At 37.0% G+C, this 10,000-nt stretch overlaps 2 protein-coding genes across 10 annotated transcripts in view; one reads left to right on the top strand and one right to left on the bottom strand.

The window, feature by feature from the left end:
- Positions 1 to 3,270, top strand: part of LOC122087899 (mitochondrial-processing peptidase subunit alpha-like) — a 12,782-nt gene extending 9,512 nt beyond the window's left edge. The window contains exons 12-14 of one of the 9 annotated variants that reach the window (XM_042657024.1): positions 1,017 to 1,129; positions 2,437 to 2,492; positions 3,003 to 3,270. In XM_042657024.1, the coding sequence (XP_042512958.1) occupies positions 1,017 to 1,129; positions 2,437 to 2,492 (169 nt within the window). In that variant the 3' untranslated portion in view covers positions 3,003 to 3,270. The other 8 variants (XM_042657026.1, XM_042657023.1, XM_042657025.1 and 5 more) reach the window with 8 other exon arrangements.
- Positions 3,271 to 5,347: 2,077 nt separating this feature from the next.
- Positions 5,348 to 6,520, bottom strand: LOC122088209 (probable CCR4-associated factor 1 homolog 11). The gene has a single exon (XM_042657397.1). It carries the CDS (start codon positions 6,293 to 6,295, stop codon positions 5,471 to 5,473), a length of 825 nt encoding a protein of 274 aa, XP_042513331.1. The 5' UTR covers positions 6,296 to 6,520; the 3' UTR covers positions 5,348 to 5,470.
- Positions 6,521 to 10,000: the final 3,480 nt, after the last annotated feature.

Raw genomic sequence — 10,000 nt, 5'->3', positions numbered from 1 at the left:
CCAAGACCGACCGTTTATAAACCGGCCGGGCTCAAGCCCGACACGTTTAATAAACGGTCCGGGCTGGACCGGTCTATAAACGGTCGGTCCCGATCGGTTTAGTCGGTTTGGGCCACGAATTGACACCCCTAGTTCATCATACTTAGAATCACATTTTGTGCATCATTATTACATGAAATCATTGGATTTATAAGGATTTACAAACTTTTTCAAGAGAAAATGAGGGTTTCAATTTATTTCAAATTTCTTAGATCTACTCATGCTCAATGATTAAAAATGTTTAGATTTTTTATATGTTATGTAAAAACAAGTGTTCTACAACTTCCATGGAAAATTTTGATTTTTCTCAAAAAAATATATTTGTCTATCAATACCAGACTCTCATCATTTTGAACATTTTCAACTCAATATATTTGTCTATCAATACGATACCCTCCACTTAAGTATTTATGCATTCTACATGTTATATATAACTTTTTTTAACTGTTTTTTTTATGCAAAAGTGTATAAAAATGTGTTCCCTATCCATTTATGTGCGTATCTTTAGCGTATCTCCGATACGATACGATACCCTCCGATACGTATCTTAATTTTGACCGACCGATACCGATACTTTAATCCTTGCCAATAGGTTTCATGGTGCCTTTGTTAATCACTGTTACGCGCAAGCACATGCGTGCATCCATTTGGGCAGGAAGAGGTAGGGTGGGCCTTCTTTATCTTCTGTGAAGATCACTTGGCCTAAGAATTCATTCTGTTCAGTGATCATCTTTCTATGCTGATGATCCTTAAGCAGATTATCCTTATGCTATTGGCTGCACATACAAAATAAGCACCAGGGAACCAATATAATTACCTCTCATGTTGCTCTTAATGACTTGATTCATCTGAGATATACAGTACATTGTTCTTTTCAGTAAAAGCTGAAGTGTACTTTGATCATGTTTGTGTCCTGCTTATTCATTTTCCATGTAATGGGTTTCAGTATTTTTATCCTTCCTGGAAATGTTTCTCAGGAAACCAGTGGAGCATTTTTTGATAGCTGTGGATGAACTCACTCTCAGTGATCTTGGTAGATTAGTGCATAAAATTCTGTCTTCACCGCTAACAATGGGCTCATGGGGAGATGGTAACTGTCTCTTTCACTGTCTTTTTGTTTGAGGTTAAATGATACAGAGGATATCTAAGGTTCATAGTGGGTCCATAAGGAGTCTACAAATGTTAGAACACAAACACACCTAACAAATTTGTATCCACCATATTAGCAGCTTTTGGTGAGTAACTGGACAAGCAGTCATCTATAGCAGTTGTTGCCCATTACCAACAACACAATCAATTTAGTCACTTTTTACAACATAATAGTTCTATTTGCCATTTTTGTTCAGTAAATATATTATATTCACAGTATTCTGACAGGCTTAATTCTGTTCATAATGGAATAAAATTGAGGAAATTGTCTTACAGCTTGGTCAGAATGGATTCTGCTGGACCAACATTTGTAAATAATCTGCTATTGCTTTGTTCAAGTTCTTGAGATGTTAAGTTAGTTCTAGTAACTCATGTTCTTCCAGCCTAAAACTATCATAAGTGATTTGAAATTTAGTCTTCTCATTACAAAAATGTAAAATGAGGAGCAGGAGGTCATCACTGTCATAAGAATGTTTTGCAATGTAATTTTCCTTAGGGCTTCTATATTTAAAAATGGCAAAAAATCCTATCATGTGGTGCATGGAGGAGCTTCCCACGCAGCCCAAGCTGATTGTGCCACATGGAAGATGATGTGGCTATTCCATCAAAGGAAATGGTCTGAATTAACCATGTATCAAATTTTAAAGCCTAATTCAATCAAATACCCCCGACGTATTGGCATGCATGCCTAATGGTACTTTGACCACTACTGTGCACTTTCCTATAGTTCTGGATTTTTCAAAGCTCTATTTTGCCATGCAAATTCCGTCTGACCTGTCACGTGGCAAATGTTTGGCTGTGGAGGGAACCTTCTTATGTGTTCCATAGAGGAACCGAGAGCTCATTTAAAATAGTCTTATCTGTTTTGATCTTTTTGTTTTTAAGATGTTACATAATTAGATTGATATTTTGTTAAATAAACAAAAACTAAATTAGAGTTCAAATATCTTATGATATGCCTACCCCCATCCAACACAATAAATATCACGAGAACAGGAATGTCATCTGTTGCAACAAAAACATTCTTGGCTAAACTAATCTAAGGCATTGTTAGTTTCGTGAGCTGTCTATTTTTGGCTTGTGAGTATGCCAATTTGCCGTTTGTTGCATCTACTTGTGGGAGCCATAGATTTCTTCAACTTTGATTTTTTTCTTTTTTGGGGGGTGGTGGGGGGTTTCAGATTCAAATTTGATTGATGCATTGAATGCTCAGCTCACTGATGTTCCTTTTGTACATTGCATCTGCAGTTGATCGTGTCCCCAGCTATGCTTCTGTCAGCAAGCATTTTCATGCTGCAAACTAGGTACAACACTTCTGTCGTCTGTGGTAGATTTTCTCCTAATCTTGTGGATAATTTGCAGTTAGGAACATGTGCAAGAGATATCAATATATGGTACTAGCACAAATTGAATCCACGTTGTTGATTTTTAGGGGTGTGTTAAAAAGAAAAGCAGATTATGCATCTCCTTTCTGGCATTGAGTGGACAGTCTTGCATGATTGTTGCACAATATTGACATCACAGGCTATTTTGATAGAATCGATGCTTAACACCACTGAGCTTGTCCCTTTTTATTATTATATGAACATTTTTTTAATTGCTTCTAGTTCTAGATGAGATTTGGGTGATTGGTACACTTCAATGTGATTGTAACTGAATGATGTTGTGTAGATCTTTATAGATCCTGTTGCTCCTACACAACATCTTAGAGGGGAGCATCTCTTTTTTCTTTTCCTGATGAACAGGATAAGGGAAAGTAATTACATCACCAATGGATTTGATGTCCAAAAATTAGTTCTCCTGTGCATGGCCAGGTGAACAATAGATGGGGTCTTGCTGAGATCCGGAGCGGCTCAAGGGATTTGCATAAATTGGTTGTAAATGCCAACACCAGATCGTGGCCCTGGAGCTCTGTTCCCTTGTTTCCTAAAGTTTATGACTCCCTCTTTTGACTTATTTCTTGATGTCTATGATTCCCCTTTATCTCAACAAAAGGGAGGCATCTCTTGTACAATTAAAAAGTTGTATCAAGTGTTATTACAATTGATCCACAACATAATAATGTCATGTATATTTCCCCCATTTTTCTCCTTACTCTTTGCAACATTTAGGGTCCATCTGGTTAGAAATGAATAAAAAGTTAAACAAAATCTGATATTTTTTCTGTGTATTACTTTATTGGAAAAAGGGTTGCCATGTGCCCCATATGCTAATCCTTCTATACAAGCCGACTGTTTTTCTGCCAAATGGATTAGGTGATCTGATCATTTAGATGGTTGGATAGATTTAGGAATGGCAAGGGTGGGTTCAATGGTGCCTCAGCCCAGTCCTAATGGTTAGATACTAGTACAAGCAAAATGGGGTTCATGTATCAGTTTGGATCTTAAAAATACTCCCCACCTTCCCAGTTGCTTTCGGGAATCGATAAGCCACATGCATGTTCCATATGGAAGGGTCGGGGTGGATCCATATTCAAGAGGCTGGGGTAGGCCATGATTTTGATAATATCCGCCCATAGGTCTCTTTAGATATAATTGCCACTTTAAACTTGGTGGTTTATCTCAAACGTATTGCTCACTATTTAATTGATTTTTTTATCAGAGTTTGTTGGTCAGCCTAGGCTGCACAAATCATATATCCATTACATGGTCTACATTTGTTTACTAGTAAAATGAGAAAGTTGTAACAAGATTTAAGGCTGCGTTTTTTGACGTTTTGTGTCAAAAACGAAAATTTTCATTTCTGAATCAAAATGCTGTTTTTTAACTAAAAAAGAATGTTTGGTGAATCTGTTTCTAGAACGGTTTTAAAACGTAGGTATTCTCTCCTCTCTGTATGCGAAATTGTGAAAAATGAAGAGCTAGGGTGAAGACAAGTTCATCGAGAATGATTTCCCTAAAATCTCTCAAATCCTTTTTTTTTTTGGAACGAAATTGGGAAGATGGAACAGTTATTTGTCGTTCCATCAATTCCAATTTCTATCGTTATTTTTTCACTTTTTGTTCAAAAAAAAATGGAAACTCGTTTATGATGCACCAAACTCTTTATTCCGTTTTTTTCATTTCATAATCCGTTTTTCCATTCCATACTCCAAAAATGTTCCAATAGAACGTTATCAAACGCAACGTAATTTTTGGTAGACAAAACTGTTTACCTAGCAAGTTTCAATTGGAGCTTACTTAGGGCCCGTTTGATTTTGTTTCTAGAAACGGTTTTTCCGTTTTTCTGTGTTCAGAAACGGAAAAACACCCAAAAAATCATTTGATTTTTCTATTTCGTTTCACTTGTTTTTGAAAATAGAAATAAAAATTTATGCCTATTTCTATGTCTAGAAACAGGAATGGAGAAACAAGTTAGACTTGGTTTTCTGTTTCTAGAAACAAGTGGGAGTAATAAAAATTGTGAAAATCCCGATACTTCACTCGACCTACCTAACCCCCCAACCCATTGTTGAAACTTCTCACTATTCAAATGCGACGATTCCAACTTGGTTGTACGAAGCTCATAGTTTCGGAGTGCCTTCATCTTTCTGAAGCTCATTTCCATGAAGCATACATGCAACTAGATTTCAACTTGGTTGTACGAAGCTCACAATTTTGAATTGCCTTCATCTTTTTGAAGCTCATATCCATGAAGCATACATGCAACTCCAACGTCATGCCTTCACTCGTGAGTTGTATTCCTACAATGTCGTGCCTTCACTCATGTTTTAAACTCGACTACATTGTTGAAAACGTGTTGGGAAACAGAAAAAGCAAACACCTTTTTGCGTTTCGAAAAATTGTTTCTTAGCAAAGAAATAAAAAAAAACTGTTTCTACTACTTCTAGACACAAAAATAGGAAAAATAAAATCAAAATGTAATAGTAAGATTGCTCAATTATGATTTAATGATAACACTTGAGAAACAGCTTTCGCCAAGGACAAAACCTTTGGGTATACCCCTATTTCCTTTTGTTTCCGTCTCAGTCTGCTTGTCCCTATAATCCATGGATATAAATATTTTTTTAGATTTTTTTTTTTTTTTGAATTTTTGCTAGATTTTAATATATATATATATATATATATAAATAAATCTATGTTATAATTTTTCTCACAAAGGATTTGCAGTTGACTGAATCCAGAACCGTTACGAAATCGAATTTGTAACCAGAGAAATAGAAGCAACCAATTTAAGACCAATGCAGAAATAGGAAGAATTCTATTCTATTTCCAACAAAATTAGCCTGAACCCTATACAAGCAATATATAATAAATCTTTTTGTCTTTTTTTTTTAATATTATCAGAAAACAACCTCTAAACCATAGAGAACACCAGCATGCTTCTCAGGTGCATCATCTCCAAAATACATCTCAATCATTTTTTGGAAAGCATGCCACGTCAGCAGACTATCTGAACCGGCTTGGTGGCACTTCCCAACCACCCGGTCCACATCAAGAGCCTTAGCGACCCGGTCCAACCCCCCATACAAGCTATTGCAGAATCTCATCAGATGTTTCACATCGTAAACCCTAGTTCCAAAGAATACCCTAAGCACACTCAGAAACTCCCCGATCTCATCCGGTAAACACCGATTCGTCAAGATCTTAACCAGGTACCCAAAATCGTAAGCACTGTGAAAGGTAACCCAACTCACCGAGTCATTACAAACGAGTCCAGAAGACATAGCGAACTCAGAGAATTTCGAAGAGTCGATCCCGTTTTCTCTGTTCTTCTCAAAATCCACACCTTGCTGTCTCAAAAGCTCGATCGAGTCCGGAGCATGTTCATCCCGAGTCACATCGAAGTCCTTGAAGTTGAATTCCCAGATATACCGGTTTCCGGTGCCGAGATCCGGTAAATTCCCGTCGGAATCGGAGAAGGTGAGACCGACTTGTATCAAATTCAAGGCGTCCACGTTTGTCTTGAGGATGAGGTAGTGATCCGAGGGTCGACGACGCGCGTAGTAAGGCTCGGCCGGACGGTAGACGACGCCGGGAAACTCTGTATCCATCGAGATGAATGGAAACTCATCGATCACGTCTCGGATCAATTCGAACTCAGACTCGAGATTCTCAGCCCAAACTTGACGGATCACGATGGGTCTTGGTTTCTGATTCGAAGACATGATCGTTGGTTTGGATTAATCTTCGATTGATGATGATTCGAACAGAAGATCAAAATCATCAAAATCGAAGAAGCTCTCTTGGTTATGGGGGAGTAGTGGAGAAGAGAGAAGGAAAAAGGTGGTTTTTTATAAGAGGTTATACTCTTTTGGAATTTGCTTGGAAGGAAAGATCTAAAGAAAGAGAGAGGAAAGACGTGGTCGACTGGTCGCTACAGAGGCGGGTCGTTTTATTAGTAAGTTAATTCTTTTCCTCCGATTTTGACTGAATTTAGTAACTGATCTATTTTCAGAATTTTTTTAGTAACCGGTCTTTTTTCAACACAGTGAGTGGCTGACTCGGTATCTCTGGTTTTTTAAACATCTTAATGTGGGGTCCACTTGCAAAGGGTTTTTTTGTTGGTTTTTTGGCTGAAGAGATGAAAGAAGAAAGAAGCCAGGGAGAGTACCAGGGGTGTTAATTGGTTGGTTTGGTTTGGTTTTGATCTAGATTGAGGTAGTTTTAGTGCGAGAATGATGAAACGGAAATCAAACAATAAGGAAATTTTGGTTAATGTTCTGTTAGAGTTCATTTGGGTTTCTCGTATTGATTTGCTATTGGGTTGGTTTTGGTTCGATTTATTATACAAAATTATGTCAACAACTAGCATTTTTATGAGTTTTGGGCTGATTTTGATATTTTATTGGTTTGGTTTCAATTTGATTTTGGTTTATTTGTATTGATATAATCTGATTGTTTTGGTCTATTATGGGTTTGTTTATCATACAAAATTATGCAAACAACTGGCGTTGATTTCAGCTTTTTATTGATTTGGTTTTGGTTTGATTTAGATTTTGAATCGTTTAAGATTCATTCATTTTCCAATCTGGTTCAGTTTCAAGATCATCATACCCCAAAACCGATATCAACCTGATAAAACTTTGATTTGATTCGATTTGATTTGTTCGGGTTAGGTTTTAAGACCTCTATTTAAGAAAAATAGAAATAAAAAAATTTATTAGAAAAGGAAAGTAGCGTGTGGGGTTTGACTGTACTTTGAAGTTTGAAAATTTCTCTTTATCAGTTACTCAAAAAAGAGGTGGGGTAGAGAGAGAGAGAGAGAGAGAGAGAGTCTTCAGCTACACGGTAGGAATGTGAATAGCTTGTGCAGTGTGGATTAATATGACATAATGCTTTATTTATAAGATTCATTCATTGATTAAAGAATCTAATGCATTCATTGTTTCATTTTTTAATGATAGATTAATACACCCCCTCATTAATTATTTTTTTTATGGGGGAAACTTTATTAATCAATTGAGGGTTGTTTGGAACGAGGGAAATTCTCAATCCAAAAATTGGTCAAATCTAATCTCCACTTAGGAGGTGGGTGGGATTTGAGCTGGTTCTCTAATCTCTATCATTAATACAACTGGGGAAGATCTTACACCAGGCCAAGGGTGGCATCTTGAAGACAGTTGCTAGTGCACTAGGTGGCACTCTTGCCTCTCTCTCTCTCTCTCTCTCTCTCTCTCTCTCTCTCTCTCTCTCTCCTTGGAAGTCATGGGATCGACTCTTCTCTTTATTTGAATAAAGGAAATCTAAGGTGTATTAGTGTTGGTATACGATATCATGTATTTCATCACAGTTTAATATAGGAGGCACTGGTGTAGAAGCCTCGACAGGCAGGACAGTGGTTCCGCTAGTCGGTTAGTGAGTCGTGGGGGTTGGCCCCCTTGCATAGCGAAGGTGTAAGGGGGCTCGAATTTTTTATTTGATGACAATTTTATACTTTCAGATTAGGATTTTTTGCTATATATTTGTAGCGAGGGTTTCTTTCTTTGTAAAGTAAGCAATACTGAGAGGTGTGAGGACGAACGTCGTAATCCTATTTTCCATTGATAGTGAAGTACGATCTCTTCTTATCGAGGACGTAAGCAATCTTGTCGAACCTCGTAAATCTATGTGCATTGTTTGTTCTTGTTTTTCCATTATCTTTTGCATCGTTTTAGGGTTACGTTTCTACATATTAGTGGGTTGGTTTCGGTCGGTTCTTCAATGGTTTCCTTTCCTTTTATCAATCTTGTCTCAATTTTGTTTTCTATTCAATGCCCGGAATGAATATATCCTTTTTTCCTTTTTCTTTTTTTGCGATAAGAGATTTTTTTCCTTTGAACATTGGTTTTTTTTGGGAGGGGGGGGAAGGAATCCTTAAATGTAGTGTGGCTCTTACACTCAGACACATGAGGAAGCAAAATAATCTCCCATCATGTAAAATAGAAATTCTACCGCTATTTATGCTTCCGCATGCACTCCATTGATCCTTGTATTGGTGCAGGTCACGATTCCTTTTTGAGAACCCTTTTAAGGGCCACTAGGCCAGGCAAGAACCACAAGACCCACGGAAGGGCCACATATGGATCATAAACGGACATAATTGACAAAGAATCAAACAAGGAGCCACTAAACCACACTTATTACAATACTTAAACAATTATTAATATATTTTCAAGAAGGTGAAGATAAAGGGTCGTCAGAGCCTCATTGCCTAGGTGCTTGTTTTAGTTTCTATTTCCCCAACATAGGATTGTTTTTTTAATAAGTGAAAGAATTAATAAAGAAGGTCGAGGCTATCGTGGCCATGGGAGATTCTCTGTTATCTTCCACTTTTCTCATGCGTCACATACGTATGCGTTCAGTGGCTGAAAACATTTTTGGCTTTGCTTTGCCACTTCCCACTTGCTACTTGCCATTTATGTCATGTTTACTGGTTCAAAGCACCTTACGGTCAACACGTCTAAATTGGTTGGGCCATGGCCCCACTCACTCATTCATCTCCCACTACCGAACTTGCCGTCATTTTGAAACAATAACTAACCACCCGACCTACCGCTTGACCCTTTTCTGAAAATCGAAAATTAATTTATTTTTGTTCATTGGTAGGGCCACACATCATTCGAGGAATCAATATCATATTGGCCTGATCAGCCGATTCCTGGCTGATCCCATCTTGGTAGATAGGTACTGATCAAGGGAACTAAAACCCTATATTTCTTTTTGATACACAATTGTTTCCGAATTTTCTTACAAATCATGCAAAGTGAGGCCGCGTTTGATAGTCATTCAGAAAAATATTTTTGAAGTTTTTCCGTTTCAGGAAGAAAAAAATGAATAAAAAGTTTTGGTGTCAATTTGGTGTTTTTCTATTTTTTTTTAACGGTATTTAAACATAAAAATAAAAATTCTATTTTTGACACAAAATGTCGTTTCAAGAACTGAATTACTAGCAAACGCAGCCCGTATTTTTGAATTTTTTTTCTTATTTATGAGGGACGTGTTTTCTATTCGAAAGTGTGCTCTTCACGCAAACACAGATGGAGGCAAAATGACCACCATGCCTATCCTAATTGATGCCCAACTCTCAAACATAAAATATTTTTTCTCTTATTTATTTACTTATTTTTTATATTATTTTCAGATAAGGATTTTCATTTCACCTACCATATGTATCTAATACACATGCTAATCAGCATGCGTTAGCATGCTTGGAAGAAGTCTATTGACTCAAAAAGAGAAGAAAAACAAATCCCGGACCAATCAGATAATGCTGACTATCTAATCCAAATTAGTTATAGAAAACAGATGAGGAGTAGTAGTCAATAGTTTTGGAGTTTTATTTGATTTTCTTTTTCCTTTTTATATATGGCGTGACTCATTTGGCCATTAAC

The sequence above is a fragment of the Macadamia integrifolia genome, chromosome 9, assembly GCF_013358625.1.
Source record: "Macadamia integrifolia cultivar HAES 741 chromosome 9, SCU_Mint_v3, whole genome shotgun sequence".
NCBI classification, from domain to species: domain Eukaryota; kingdom Viridiplantae; phylum Streptophyta; class Magnoliopsida; order Proteales; family Proteaceae; genus Macadamia; species Macadamia integrifolia.
Note: the sequence above shows the minus strand (reverse complement) of the source record. Positions and strands in the feature narration are given on the sequence as shown.

Coding starts and splice junctions, on each gene's coding strand:
- LOC122088209 (XM_042657397.1), bottom strand. CDS start 6,295: ATGTCTTCGAATCAGAAACCAAGACCCATCGTGATCCGTCAAGTTTGG.